The 15,453-nt window shown below is 38.2% G+C and overlaps 1 protein-coding gene and 1 pseudogene across 9 annotated transcripts in view; both read right to left on the reverse strand.

The window, feature by feature from the left end:
- Positions 1–15,453, reverse strand: part of LOC142370750 (uncharacterized) — a 58,023-nt gene that overhangs the window by 5,063 nt on the left and 37,507 nt on the right. For 6 of the 9 annotated variants that reach the window (XM_075453198.1, XM_075453196.1, XM_075453194.1 and 3 more), the window contains 5 exons: positions 9,827–9,985; positions 9,459–9,584; positions 3,968–3,991; positions 1,872–1,990; positions 1,454–1,513 (listed from right to left, as the gene is read on the reverse strand). In XM_075453198.1, the coding sequence (XP_075309313.1) occupies positions 1,454–1,513; positions 1,872–1,990; positions 3,968–3,991; positions 9,459–9,584; positions 9,827–9,985 (488 nt within the window). The remainder of the gene's footprint in view (positions 1–1,453; positions 1,514–1,871; positions 1,991–3,967; positions 3,992–9,458; positions 9,585–9,826; positions 9,986–15,453) is intronic. The other 3 variants (XM_075453200.1, XM_075453193.1, XM_075453201.1) reach the window with 3 other exon arrangements.
- On the reverse strand, positions 742–860 carry LOC142372199 (5S ribosomal RNA; annotated as a pseudogene).

Genomic DNA, 15,453 nt, shown 5'->3' on the forward strand with positions numbered 1-15,453 from the left:
TAGCAATAGTTGAAATGGGTACAGCGCCACCTATCGTACCGGGGTATGACATGCTTTGTGCTTATGATTTGATTAATTCACAGCAAGGGGCAATCAAATAAGGGGCATAACCCAACTATAGCTATAATCAAATTATTCTCATCATGTAGACCCACTGAGTGTATCTTGTCCCAGCTAGTACCTTACACTTTACCTCTGTAATTAAAGAGACCTGTCAGGACATGCTCAGGTAATTTAACTTTCAGCCACCATCACACACTTAAACTTTGTATATTACATGTGCAAAATGCCAGACTCAGCACTCAAAAAAGTAAGCACGTTTACATGGCACTAGAAAAAAAGGAAATTGTTGTGTAAGTCGGATTAAAACTGCATTTAAAGATGTTAGTTGGACCAAAAACTGTATGAAACCCTAAAAACTAGAAAATCCAGATAAAGCGGTCCAGGACAAATTCATTTCTGTACATATACGATCAACTAGACTCACATGGGCCTAGCTGCTCCATATATGTTCCAAGGTTATATCTTTCTGTTAAAACAGTCAAGTATGAGTGTACATTATATACTATGTACAGCTGAATTCCAAACAAAGTTGCTCTCATTCACATATCTCAGTTTTTTTTTTATCCCAGATAGCAAAACACATCAGAAATTATGACTGAAAATCACCCTATTATGACTACGGTACATGTCAACTCGCAGTCACTTAAAGCATTTCTAGACTGTCGCACTGCACTAATAGGCTTACAGCACCTGGTATTCCCAGGTAGTCTCCCATCCAAGTACTAACCAGGCCCGACTCTGCTTAGCTTCTGAGATTAAACGAGATCAGGCGCGTTCAGGACGGTGTGGCTGGACGGCAATGGCCTGTAGTCTGTATTTTATGGATGCGATTATTCAATCAGTCTATACATCCTTTGCCTTGTGATCAGTAGCCTCCCTACAATTTACAAGTTGACTTCCAATAATCAGCCACAACCTGTCTTTGACTTCCTGCATCTCGAGATTCTTCACATGTTTTGCCACTAGGTGCTTTGTGCTGAGAAATTAAATTGATCAGTTAGATGTCGTTTGGGTCAGTGATGTTTGTGTGTGCTGTGGCTCGTTGCAGTCAAACATCTCTTTAAAAGCATTTGACTGATGCGAAAAAAACCTAGCTTGTTCTGAAGATCTTTCTCAAAGAAAAACTTTATAGTCTGTGTAAATATAATTGACATTATGTGATAATGGTATATTTTCCCAAAAATGCGACAATATCGGACAAAAAATATGGACTTGGTGTGCAAAGGCCTTAACCATAGCTCGACTCAACTGTGCGTGTGACCGAGCTGAGTGACTGCCACATCATCAATAAACCCCCCCATGAATCTCAACCTGAGGAAGAATCACCATGGCCACAAATGCTGAACACATGACACTGACCTACTCTACAGACAAAGCCTCATGCACTTACATTAGGAAAGCTGTTAGACTGTTTGTCTGTCCAGTCTGCATATTCCAACAATAGGTATGGCTAAAACATAAGAAAAGCATTCAGTTAGAGCTAGATAATGGAATAGTTGGAACCGTTATGACTTCAAACCAATGAACGATCACAACTACACAGAAATGTCAATTGTGCTAAAAACAACATCTGCAATGCAGGTGGTAGATTTGACATGTAAATCACTTTCCATGTTTGTGGACATTTTGCCCTTTTTCTGCAGTTTTAATCTTTGCAAAAACACGATCAGTTGCTGAGATGTAATATATCACCAGTTCCTTAAAGGTTTTTCCCCTGCATCATCCTCTGTTAATAATCCAGCATCTAAAGCAACTTTTGCTTTGTTGTTGTATTTGATTGGTGCAAAACAACCTTTGCTCGTGCTCACCTGTTGCCTCCTGTCCTGTCTCCTCTGCTGGTGCATGTACAAGCAAAACGCAAGCGGCAGCATGAAGTTCAGACTTGCAGAAAACACTAATAAAGCCATCAAGGTGTTGCTTTTCATTTCTGGGGACATCACAGAAAACTTCTGTTATTTTTAGAAGAAAAACATGCATTAGTTCAGAAATTGATTTTTTTTTTTTTAGGGTCAGCTAAGATTTTAGTTAGGCCACTGAGCAAAATGTTTGAGAGTGTGTAAAGTGTGATAAATTGCTAGGGAAGGTAAATGACAAAAGATCAAGGATATTAAATGTATGTTGAAATCTCTGAGGTTGACTTGAATCAAAACTTGAAAACATTCTTATGCAATAAGAATTTCAATACAAACATTTCCACCTTTGTAAGACAATGCAACTATAACTATTCACACGGTGTGTCTGAAGATATGAATGAAGTAAAAAATCAGTTTTTTATGTTTTTTATTTTAAATTTGGGGGGAAAAAAGGGGAAGAATTATTATTAAAGAGGCAAACTGAGTTCATACATGAAGGAAGTTGGTTAATGGTTTCTTTCAATTCTACAGCCTATGGTTATCAAAATGGATGCTGTTACTTTTTTTCTGACACAATTTTCTTAAGGCTGAATGAAACTTCTGTGACAGGTTTTTGTCAAGATATAACAGGATTACAGTAACACGGCTCTCTTTGCAGCCCTTTATCAAGTTTTAAGAGGGAGAGTGAGCCGCTCAAATTCACTCCACCTCTCTCTGTCAATCTCTTTTTTATGATGGGAAATTTTGACACAAATTACAATGAACAACTCTTTAAGCATATTGTTAACATCTGAATAAGCATATATTACTTAGCCTCAGAACTCAAACTAACACACACTGCAAACCAGGCTCAGACTACCACACACAAAAGTGAAAGAAAAATAGTACTGAGAAGGGAAGTCACATGGTGGGGTGTGACAAGTGAGGTCTGCATTTGGACCATTCTTGGCGGCTCTCGCTTGCTAGCTACAGGCTGACCTAGCCACAGCAATTGCTTGTACAGTGAAAACAAAACTAGTCCAAGTCTAGAACCCTGTGGAATACTATAACTAACTCCAGTTTGTGTGGAGGATAAATAATTTACTTGTAAAAACAGAATTGAATTTTTTTACGATGGGCTTGATTTAAGTTAGTCCAAAGCAGTATCCTTAATACAGACTGAATGTTCAAGCCATCCATCCATTTTCTATACCCGCTTAATCTGTTGGTCGGGTCACGGGGGGGGGGCTGGAGCCTATCCCAGCAGTCATCGGGCGAGAGGCAGGGTACACCCTGGACAGGTCGTTAGTCCATCACAGGGCCACACAGAGACAAACGAGACGAACAACCACACACACATTCACACTCTCTCCTAGGCACAATTTAGAGACACCAATTAACCTAACATGCATGTTTTTTGGACAGTGGGAGGAAGCCGGAGTAATGTTCAAGCCATTGTAAAACAATTTTGTTGTCAACGGTGTCAGATTCAGCATTAAGATCTAGTATAGATACAAAATAATTGTCGCCATCAATGTGAAGGTAATTTGTAACTTTAACTAGTGCAGTCTCAGTACTACAATGTACTCTAAATCCAGACTGAAATTCTTCCAACCATTTTTCTGTAAATGAGCCGTTTAATTAATGTAATTAGCTAAAATACCCGGATAAAGAGTGGACTTTTTAAGCAGTAGTTTAATGACAGCTAATTTAAAGGCCTGTGGCGCATATGGAGGTATTGATTAGGAGTAGAACATCCTTGAAAATATATGTTGATGATTTGGCAGCCCCGATTGTTGACATTAAATACTCAGTAGTATACACTAAACAGCGCTCTTCAGATTTAATAGAACGCAATTACCTGATACTTTCTTCCTGAATGGAGTAACAATATCAAGAATACAACTAATACTTAAAAAAATAAGAAAAACAAAAAAAACATTCTCATATGACAATATGTGTTTTTTTTCTCCTTCTGTACATATGATTTAAATAGTTACCAATACCTCGGTCTCTCTCACAAGTTTATACAGACAAAAATATGCACATTTTCATTAAAGGGTGATGCTTACCTTCACTCTTGCTGAATAAGTTGTCTTTGGGAAAAAGGGAAAAAATATTTATATACACAATAAGTAAAGACAATGATTTCTTCTAACAATAACAATCCAATCCAAACCAATTTTATTTATAAAGCACTTTAAAACAACCTCAGTCAACCAAGGTGCTGTGCAGAACAATAAAAAGCAAAAATTAAAAGAATAAAAATACAAGAATAAATTAAACAATAATAATAATAATAAAAAAGGTTATTTTCGACAACCACTTGCATGTTATATTAAATTGTTTTTATCAGAGGACAACCCATGCCATCAGAACAATTCATCCAGAAGGGTCCAGAATTAATCCATCAAGGCTAATCTTAACTGTAGTCAAGTCAAAGTGCTTTGCATAAAATAAAAGCATTGAAGCGGGTTGTGTAAGAATCATTAAAAATACATAAAAGAACATAAAGAGAAACATAGAAAATAGTTAAAATTAATTAAAATGATTAAAAACAAGCAAAAGTCTAGATAAGTTAAAAGATACCATGCAGATTTCATGCATATACAAATGAGAAAAGAAATATTTTTTACCTGGATTAAAAAATGTCTACATTTGGTGAAAAGTTTAATCTCTATTGGCAGTTTGTTCCACTTGTTTGCAGCATAACAGCTAAATGCTGCTTCTCCATGTTTAGTCTGGACTCTGGACTGGACCAGCTGACCTGAGTCCTTGGATCTAAGAGCTCTACTAGGTTTATATTCTCTGAACATATCACAGATGTATTTTGGGCCTAAACCGTTCTGGGATTTGTAAACCATCAGCAGGCTTTTAAAATCTATTCTGTGACTGACAGGAAGCCAGTGTAAAGATTTTAAAACTGGTGTGATGTGTTCAGATCTCTTTGTCCGGGTTAAAAATCTAGCAGCAGCGTTCTGGATGAGCTGCAGATGTTTAATGCTCTTTTTAGGAAGTCCAGTTAAAAGAGCATTACAGTAATCGAGTCTACTGGAGATGAATGCATGAATGAGTTTCTCCTGGTCTTTTGGGGAGAGGAAACCTTTAATTCTGTTGATTTTTCTGAGTTAGTAAAAAGCTGCCTTGGTGACAGCTTTGATGTGGCTGCTGAAAGTCAGATTGAGTCTATCAACACTTCAAGGTTATGAACTTAGTTAGTGATTGTAAGGGCCCGAGTCTCAAGATATTTACCAATGCTGACCCTCTTCTCTTTGCTACCAAACAGAATGATCTCAGTTTTGTCTTTATTCAACTGTAGAAAATTCTCTCTCATCCAGGTGTTTATTTCCTCCAGACACTGACACAGTACGTCTGCTGGGCTGCAGCCGTCCGGTGACAGAGACACATAAAGTTGTGTATTGTCTGCATAACTGTGATAATTGATGTTAAAGTTCTGCAATATCTGATCCAAAGGGAGCATATACAAGTTAAACAGAAGAGGTCCAAGAATTGACCCCTGGGGGAATCCACAAGTCATGGCCACTCGCTCAGATTCATAGCTACCATTTGTAACAGAATAACTCTGGCCTTCTAAGTAGGACCTGAACCAGTTAAGGACAGCTCCAGAAAGTCCAACCCAGTTTTCCAGCCTGTGCAACAGGATTCTGTGATCTATAGTATCAAACGCAGCGCTGAGATCCAACAGAACCAGGACTGAAACATTACCAGAATCAGTATTCAACCTAATGTTGTTTAACACTTTTACCAGAGCTGTTTCAGTGCTGTGATGACGTCGGAAGCCTGATTGAAAGTTATCAAGACTTCCACTTTCATTCAGAAAGTCGTTGAGCTGGTTAAATACAACTTTTCTCAATAATCTTGGATATAAAAGAGAGGTTAGAGTAGGGCTGGGCGGTATGGCCTAAAATGCATACCCCGGTAAAATTTGAGCCACTGAAGGTATACGGTATATATCGCGGTATGGTACTTTTGTTTATAAATTACAACAGAACAGTTTCTCAGTGGTTACCATAGCACCAAATAAACACTTTCAATCAGGATGTTTGCAGCAATATTAAATTAAATGTATTGTGCAAAACAGAAAACACAGGAAATATAAAAAATATATACGTTATATTTCTATTTAAAAAATAAGAAAAGGTACATTTCCTCGAATAAACTGTGTGAGAGAAAAGCCGCTGCCTCATGGATAACGTAACTTTCATAGGCGCCTTCCACTTATTCAACATGCTCAAATATGCGTCATATTTCAGACACCCCATTTGTGCATGTTAAGCTACCTGCTTGTTAAAACGATAAGTGTTTTATTACTTTGCATGTCTTCCAAAGAGAAAATAATCAGGATTTTGAGGATGTTACAGTTACACACCAAGACGCAGGGTAGCAAAACATTATGGTCGTGAAAACAAAACTTAGAAAATAGGCTCGGCGCATGCGCAAAACCACAAAGTAGCAAATCTCGACAAGTAGGAGAAATCGACAGAACACCGGCTTTGACTCGTTTCATATTCCGGAGCATGGTTAGCCCGCAGGTGGTAAAACAAATTACTCGTGTTACCTTGTCTTGCGATTACTGTCGCCCGGCATATCCAAGCGGATGTTCAAAACTTTGCATTACTGCCATCTACAGGACTCATGAGCTATTGTGGTATAAGGTATGGCAAAAAAAATCTCTACCGTTGGTGAAAAATACCGCATAAGGTATGATACCGTGCATACCGCCCACCCCTAGGTTAGAGACAGGTCTGTAGTTGTTCATCATAGAGGCGTCTAGAGTTCTCTTCTTTAGGAGTGGCTTAATGGCAGCTGTCTTTGGTGACTTGGGAAAAATGCCTGACACCAGTGAGCTGCTAACTATTTGTAGGAGATCATTTTGTACTGAGGTAAAAACAGTTTTTAAAAAGTCGGATGGTATTATGTCCAGAGTGCAAGTTGTTAATATCAGATGCCATACTGTTTCCTCTAGGATTTTTAAATCAACAATATTGTAGTGTACAAAACTGTAGTTGTGTTGTCTTGAGGGCATTTCAATAAAAAAGTAAGTTCATAAGGTTAAATAAATAATTCTAAAAATATTTCTGTTATTAAAAAGGATTGCAAGTTCTTTAGACAAACAGTTCATGCTTTATATAAGTTTGTATAGGGCTCGGGCATGTGACGTCACTACGTGAGCAGCGGCCATACTGGAAGCGCAGAACTGTTTTGTTTACATTGTTTTCCACTGCGCGCAGGACGTACTCCCGCCTGGTCTTGGAACTTTCTTCGTTGGTTTATCCATCTTACTTATTGTCTATGGTCGCACGTTGTTGTGTCGTGGGGTGCAATAGCGCAAGCCGTGACAGGAATGGGGGGGGATCGTAAATGGTTTATCTTTTTACCGGTTTCCTGCTTGGAGGCGCACCCACGGAGACCAAGTGTCCGAGATAACAAAGCGTCGTCGACTGGCATGGATCGCTGCTGTAAGACGACCAAGCATAACTTTCCACTCAATCCCGGTGTCGATGAGAGTGTGTTCTCTGCATTTTCATTCTGGTAAGTTACAGACTTTTGTGTGCTGGGACTTTTGTGTGCTGAGGTAAAGATCCCCGCCTTCACAAGAGGACACTGTCAGTTGGAAGCAAGGGATGTCTCAATGGGTTAAAAGCGGATTACAAATTTCGTGTGTATGCATGTATACATGACAATAAATCTGATCTTAATCTTAATCTAATGTGGAAAATACAAGGAAAATTGCCCATCTCCGAATTCACGTGGAAAGGGCGATTGGAACTGTCAGAAACAATACACCTTTTTGTCAGCAAAAGTACCTATCAACATAGTTTTGCCATGCGAAGGTGAAGACAAAACATTCTTTGACAAGATTGTGTCTGTATGTTGTACTCTGACCACCATGAGCAGGAGTGTTGTGCAAAGTTGAAGTCGTCTGAAATAAATATGCTTTGAGATACAGCCAAGTGTGTGTGTTTCATTATTTATTTACAAGTAGAGTAACATGACAAAAGTGTAAAGTGTCATTATAATTGAAACTGTTGCAAAGTATAAGCACTGACACCACATACTATATACGCAATTATGTCCGAAAGGGTGAACTTCGGCAGTAAATCTTCGTCGACACTCCATTCCTTGCTTGGTATTTCATAAGGGTCCAGTCCGTTTATAACGCCAATCTTCTGTATGTACCGATCTCTGGCTTCCTTCTGTAATGTATCCCGGTATATCCCACATCCTTTCTTCGATTTTAACATGCTTTTCTCTCACTGTTTGTTCCTTGATCTCTGTCTTGCCTCGGTTTGTTTACGATAGATTGTGCATCCAATATGGCGACCATATCCCAGAATGCAACGCGTGTGCCCGAGCCCTATAAAGGAATGTTATCGGTAAATTCTACTTCCGGTTCCGGTTATGTACTTCCGGTCTTGCGCGAGAAAAACAAAGATTCACATGCAAGACGCAGTATGGAAACGTTGTCAGATGCCATCCACTCTGAATCGTCAGGCAGGAACGCCGTAAGTTGCATTATATGGCAGTTTATACTGATTAGTTTGGATATTATCGTTGATTTTCTGTAATGTTATTTTGGCGAGCTTGAAGCACTTAATTTGTGTATATATGTCTCTACGTGTTGAGATAAGAGTGTATTTTCTGTCATTTCAGTTTTCACCACATGTTCATGAAGGCAATTAAACGAGCTGCAACTACACTCCAGGGTCTTTATTTGTGGTTTAACTCAGTGTCACCAACATCCTTGTTGAAAACACTACAGTAGTTCTAGTAAAGTAGTGAAACATCCCAGCTCTACTTGTAAAAATTTTTAAGTAAAGAAATCAAAAGAAACAAAGCAAGAAGAAAACTGCAACAATGCTTGATTCAGCTATAAATGATAATAGGAAACAAATCTTGTTTTCTTCACTAGAACACGATGGATACCTCATACCTAATATGCATGTCGCATTTCTGCACAGAGTAAGTGCGTGTACTAATCTGTAGTTAATAGTGGTTTTCGCATGGCTTTAGGAGTCAGAGTCCAACCACATCTTTGTCCTTCAGAAGATGTATAAGTATAAGAAAATGTTTAAATTTGGCTTGTTTGAGCTCTCAATTCAAGTTTACTATTTAGATCTACTTCATTGTTCCATCGATTATATTGTCTTTCACTTCTGAGCTATATCTGATGAATTGGCTTGAATTGGACTGTATCTTTAAAGTGCCTTGAGATGAAATTAGTTGTGATTTGGCGCTATACAAATGAAATTGAATTGAGTTTGAAAAGTTCACGTTCTGGTCCTGAACTGATAGAAAACAAAGCCAAAAATGCCAAATTTATGCTGTAGTACAATATTAATTTCTTTGACACACCCACTTGGCACATATAAGCGTTATGTTATGCTTTTGGAAATTACTTTTCTAACTCATAGCAACAGTAGAATCTCTCATTCCACCCTTTGCCTACATATTTCATCACCAGGTGGGTTACAAGAAACTGTATTATTTGTATAGTTTAAAAATCATATGGTCAAATAAAGTATCATGTACATGTCTTACCTCCAATTTCAGTTGAGATGTGATTTGGAGTGACTTTTGCTGTTGTTTGTTTGTTATTATTTGGTCGCAGTGTTGTTTCTGTTGATGACAGAAATTCCGATGTTGTTGGTGCACTTGTTGTTCGCCCTGTTTTGATGTAAAATTACAGTCAACTCAGTAAGATAACTTTACATGGTAGGCTTTTAGTCTGTAACAGTCTGTAACAGCAGCAATAAAGTAAGTTGCATTAGAGCCAGAAAATAAAAAGACAAAATTAAAGCATTAATTTGTATTTATATGTAAGTCTCAATTTTGCTTTTAGGTACAAAAGAATGTCCCATAAAGCAGCATATACAATACTCAACTAAATAATCATATGCATATCTTACCGCATATGCATTGAATGACATTTGCAGTCGAGCTGACATCTACTGTTACTTTTGTTGTTGTAGTTGGTTCCAGTGTTGTTTTCTGTGACAATGTGGTTGTTGTTGTTGTTTGTGGCGATGCTGTAGGCTTGTGCTGAGTCGTTGGCAATGGTGCTTGATCTAAAATTATATGAGTAAAGTGTCCTTATAATTTATAGACAGAGGAATATTAAAATAATGTAGATAATGTAGAGTTTAATGAATGTGACAAAAAGCAAATTCAATTTTAGAAATACTGCAGTAGCAGAGTTCAAATAAGACATATAATATTAACATGGTATCTTTTAACTTATCTTGACTGTTGCTTGTCTTTAAATTCATTTAAATGATTTTATTTGTGTCTCTTTATATTCTTTTATGTATTTTAATGCTTCTTTCACTCCCTGCTGCAATGCTTTTATTTTATGTAAAGCACTTTGAATTGTTTGTACATGAAATGTGCTATATAAATAAATTTGATTTGATTTGATTTAACAATATCAGATTTTATTTAGCACATTTCATACTCACTTATTTCAATTTCCTTAATGAATGATAAAGTGCTGGGATTTGTAAATTGTAACTACATGAAACATTAAGCTGTACAACACTTTCTTACTTATAGCTCTGTGAGTTTACACTGCACTAATCAAAGGTTTGGACACCTAGTCATTTTTATTAAATAATTTCCAATCATGACGGTTCAATTCAATTTAACTAATTTCAATTCAGTCTCAGGCAAGCACAGAAAACATTGTCTGACCCATCTTATATCTCTCGTGCTCAGAGGAAACAGAAATAACTCTCGTGTACAGTTCTGTGCTCCTACAATTAATTTTTTTGCTGTTGTTTTGTTTTAAGGATTTCTTCGGCAATTGTGGCCTTTAAGGGAAAGTTGCTTGAGCCAGGAGTGGAACGGGGGACAACTGCTTCAAGGAGCTTCAGCCTCTGTAAATGGGATGCCTGCTGATCATTATTACTACAGCCTGCTGTGGCTACTCATCACTCCTTATCACTGGTTGTGCAATTTGTGCAGTGATAATTATGTTTAATATTATCCACGCGTGTGTTATGTGCAATTTAGCGTTCCGACTTGCCACCGTATGTGCTTATTGTTGGTCTGTTTGTATTCTTAGCTGTTACTATTGAGGCTGATTTAATTATGCATTGTCATTTTCAGCTATGAGAGGAATGTTCCGTTACTGTGACAAGATTAATGATCATTCAGGACAGAAGATTTGTATAGAAGAGATGTTTGTGAAGTTTGTTTCCTTAGCAAGGCAACTTTTTTGAGAAATTGTCTTTGTATGAATTGGACTAATTTAGGATTGTATTAAAATTAATTGAGATGACAATAGTTGTGACTTGACACTTTAAATAAAACTGAATAGTATATAATAATATAAAGCAACATCTTATGGTTTCCCGCTGTTTGATTTTTTTAAGAATCTATAGTAAAACCATAGTCTGATATGTTAATCATTGAGACATGGAACCTGATTGGCAACACATGTCTTCAGTACACAGACTTAAAGACAGAGAGAAATGATTGATTTGATATTCAATAATAGCCCATCATGTGGAATATTTAAATTTGCCAACAAAGACTGCTGTATTGATGTATTGATAGAATGATCAACTGTACAATTCTCCAATTTCTCCACCTGCTTGCTGAAGGGTCTTCTTGTTTGATCCCCTGTCCAGCTGTGTTTAATCAATTTGAACCAGTGAATCTGACCTTTCTAAAGGATATTGTTGAACATATTAAGCCATTGGGTTCTCCTTGTGATCCTGCTCGGGGGGAGCAGGAGGCTTTCCCCAGCATAGGACAGGTCATCCTTGCTATTGTAAACAGCAGCTTGATGTCAGGTGTTGTCCCTGTAAGTTTTAAGCATGCTATGGTACAGCCTCTACTGATCGCCTGGCCTTGATCAAACTCTTTTAGCTAATTTTAGGCCTATCTCTAAGTTGCCTTTTATTCCAAACGTTTTAGAGAAAATTGTTCTTTCTCAGGTCATGCCCTTTTTAGATGAACACAACATTATGGAGGTTTTTCAGTCAGGTTTTAAAACTCAGCACAGCACAGTCTGCTTTGGTGAGAGTTTTTAATGACCTATTAAGGGCAAATGACTTTGGTGAATATGTTGTTCTTGTTCTGCTCGACCTAACCGATGCTTTTGATACAGTGCATCACAATATTTTACTATCTCGTTTACAGACCCAACTTGGTTTTAGTGGTACCGCATTAAAATGCTTTAAGTCTTATTTGTCAGACAGAACCATGTCTGTAAACTTAGCTGGTTCTGAATCTTCCACTGCTCAATCCTCAGTCCCCTGCTTTTTTCTCTTTATTTGCTTCCTTTGGGTTCAATACTCAGAAAGCATGGGATCTCCTTTCATTGTTATGCTGACGACAGTCAAATATACATGCCACTAAAAAAAGGAGCCTTATTGATCAAGCCCCTACTTCTATGTCTTGAAGACATTAAAGCCTGGATGACTTTAAATTTCCCAAATTTTAATGACAAGAAAACAGAAGTGATGGTATTTTGTCCCAGCAGCCCCTGTGAAACATCCCTTATTGATCTGGGCCCCTTGACGTCTTATTTGAAGCACTCAATTTCTAATTTGGGTTTTATAATAGACAGTGATCTTAAATTAGATCGCCAGGTTGGAGCAGTGGTCAAGTCCTGTTTCTATCATCTTTGCAGCTGGCAAAGATTAAGCAAATTCTTTTAAGACAAGATTTTGAAACTGTAATTCATGCCTTCATTACAACTCGGCTCGATTACTGTATCGCTCTTTACTTTGGAGTTAGCCAGTCTTCCCTCAGCGTCTCCAGTTGGTCCAGAACGCTGCTGCTTGGCTTTTAACTGGAGTCGGGAAGGGGGAGCACATCACCCCTATCCTGGCTTCTCTCCACTGGCTGCCTATGCATTTTAGGGTTCATTTTAAGATTATTTTATTTGTTTTTAAAAGTTTACATGGTCTTGCCCCATCTTAACTCTCTGAGCTGCTTCACCCATATTCCCCAGCTCGTTGCATCAGGTCAGCTGATCAGCTGATCCTGGAGGTACCGAGGTCTAAACTAAAGCTTAGAGGAGACAGAGCTTTATGTAACGATTTTCCGTAACATATTAGAAGTGCCCCTTTTTTGTCCACTTTAAAAACTCATCTTAAGACACATTTTTATTCTTTGGCTTTTAACACGTTAAGACTTGCTCTTACTTTTGTTATCGTGTTCTTTGTTTCTGTTGTCTTTTCCATATTTTGTATGTTTATTGATTTTTGTCTGTACAGTACTTTGTCGCAGCTTCTATTATTTTAAAGTGCTTTATAAATAAAGTAGTAGTAGTAGTACCAACATATCAGCTGTAGCAAAAATGGCCCTTTGATACAAAACTTAAAATTCAATTATATTCAATAATACTTAAAATACCCACAAGGGAAATTATATTACTGCAGTATTAATTTTTATTAACCCATTTAGGCCGGGAAAGCATTGCCGCATTTCTACCTTTAAAGCCGGGGGCGCTGTTGCGTTATTCTACCATTAAGGCCGGGAAAGCATACACGTCTTTTTTCCTGTATAAGGGTTGTTTTGCACCAATTTTCTTCAGATACTTTTATTTTCTTACATTTCTCCATACTTGGCCTACCTGGGGTTGAAAGTCTCGATAAATGCACAGCGTTTTAGCGGGCATATACCGGCTTTCGGCGAGTGTGACTCATATTTTGAGTGACCAAAAAAAAAAAAATACATATATACATATAGATATATAATTTATTTCAAGATCACAATAATCTTCCAATTTAGAACTACAATAAAAAAAAGTTAAAACACAAATAAAATACACTTCAATTGGATACTTTTTAAATTTATTTTCCCAAGCCACGCGGAGCTGCAGCATAAGGATGAAAGAGCCGCATGCGGCTCTGAAGCTGCGGCTTGCCGACCCCTGATGTAGCAGAAAGGTGTGATTCTTACAAACTCAGTGTACGTAAACTCACTTTGAAGTAGTGCAGCAGGTCTCTGCAGGTGAGTTTTACTCCTCCAATTTCTTTTTCCACCAGATTTTCAGGTGACAGAAGTGCTGGGATGAGGTTAACCAGCATAATGTTCTAGAATGCGCTGCTGAGGGTGGCAGCACGTTGGAGTAGCTCTGTACCTCACATTGAGATTTATTCTTTTTTCTAAATTTCATTCCTGTTTTTTCTTGGAAGAAATTGCATTTTTTTGGACAACTGTTCCTTCCTGCCTTGGATGCTGTGCAGCTGGATTGATTTTTCCCAATACTTTTGTATATTTTACTCTTTTGTTATGATGCATAACCATAGCAACAAGGTGGTTTACAACAGGGCGCAGCTGATTAACATTGGAAAAGCAGAAATAATTCGACAACTGAAGCCAGAAATCCCACTGGAATTGAAAAGGAGGCGTCGTGGATGCAGAGCAGGAGCAAAGAGGAGAGAAAGAAAGAAGAAATTCAAACCATCTCTGCCATCCGTCATCATGGGCAATGTAAGATCGTTGGCTAACAAGTTGGATGAACTTCTAGCCTTGACAAGGACTCAGCAAGAATATCGGGAATGTAGCATTATGTGTTTTACTGAGACATGGCTGCAGGATCATATCAGGAGATTCCAGCGTCTCTCTGCCGGGCTTCCTGACTGTACGAGCAGATCGAGATTTAAAGAGTAGCAGGAAAAGGAAAGGGGGTGGATTGGCAGTGCTTGTCAACAACAGATGGTGTCACCCAGGACATGTTACTGTGAAGAGTCGTCTCTGCAGTCCTGACATTGAACTATTGGCAGTAAGTTTTCGTCCATATTATTTGCCAAGAGAGTTCACCAGTGTTGTTTTGGTGGCTGTTTACATTCCACCCTCAGCTGTTGCCGACACTGCATGTGATGTCATCAGTTCCGTTGTTGCTCAGATACAGACTCAACACCCCAATTCTTTTGTGGCAATATCTGGTGATTTTAATCATGCCTCACTCTCTGCTACACTGCCAACTTTTCAACAGTTTGTCAGCTGCTCTACCAGAGAAAACAAGACATTGGATTTGTTTTACACAAATGTCAAGGATTCATACATTTCCAAATCAAGACCTCCCCTGGGTAAATCAGATCACAACCTTGTTTTTCTCTGTTCAGCATATAAACCCCTTGTCCAGAGACTACCTGTCACAAAAAGGACTGTTAGAAAGTGGTCACATGAAGCTGAAGAAGCCTTACAGGGTTGTTTTGATGCAACCGATTGGATTTCTCTTTGTAAGCCACATGGAGAGGACATTAATGCCATGACTGAGTGTGTGACTGACTATATAAACTTCTGTGTGGACAACACCATCCCCATCAGAACAGTGAGATGCTTCCCTAATAACAAACCCTGGATCACCAGTGAGCTAAAGGAACTATTGAACAAGAAAAAAAAGAGCCTTTAGGGAGCGAGACAGGGAGTTACTGAGGAGTATACAGAAGCAGCTCAAAGTCAAGATCAGAGAGAGCAAGGAGGTGTATAGAAAGAAGCTTGAGAGTAAACTGCAGAGGAACAATATCAGAGATGTGTGGTCAGGAATGAAGAAGATCACAGGCCTCAAGCAGAG

The sequence above is a fragment of the Odontesthes bonariensis genome, chromosome 21 (assembly GCF_027942865.1).
Source record: "Odontesthes bonariensis isolate fOdoBon6 chromosome 21, fOdoBon6.hap1, whole genome shotgun sequence".
Classification (NCBI taxonomy): Eukaryota; Metazoa; Chordata; class Actinopteri; order Atheriniformes; family Atherinopsidae; genus Odontesthes; species Odontesthes bonariensis.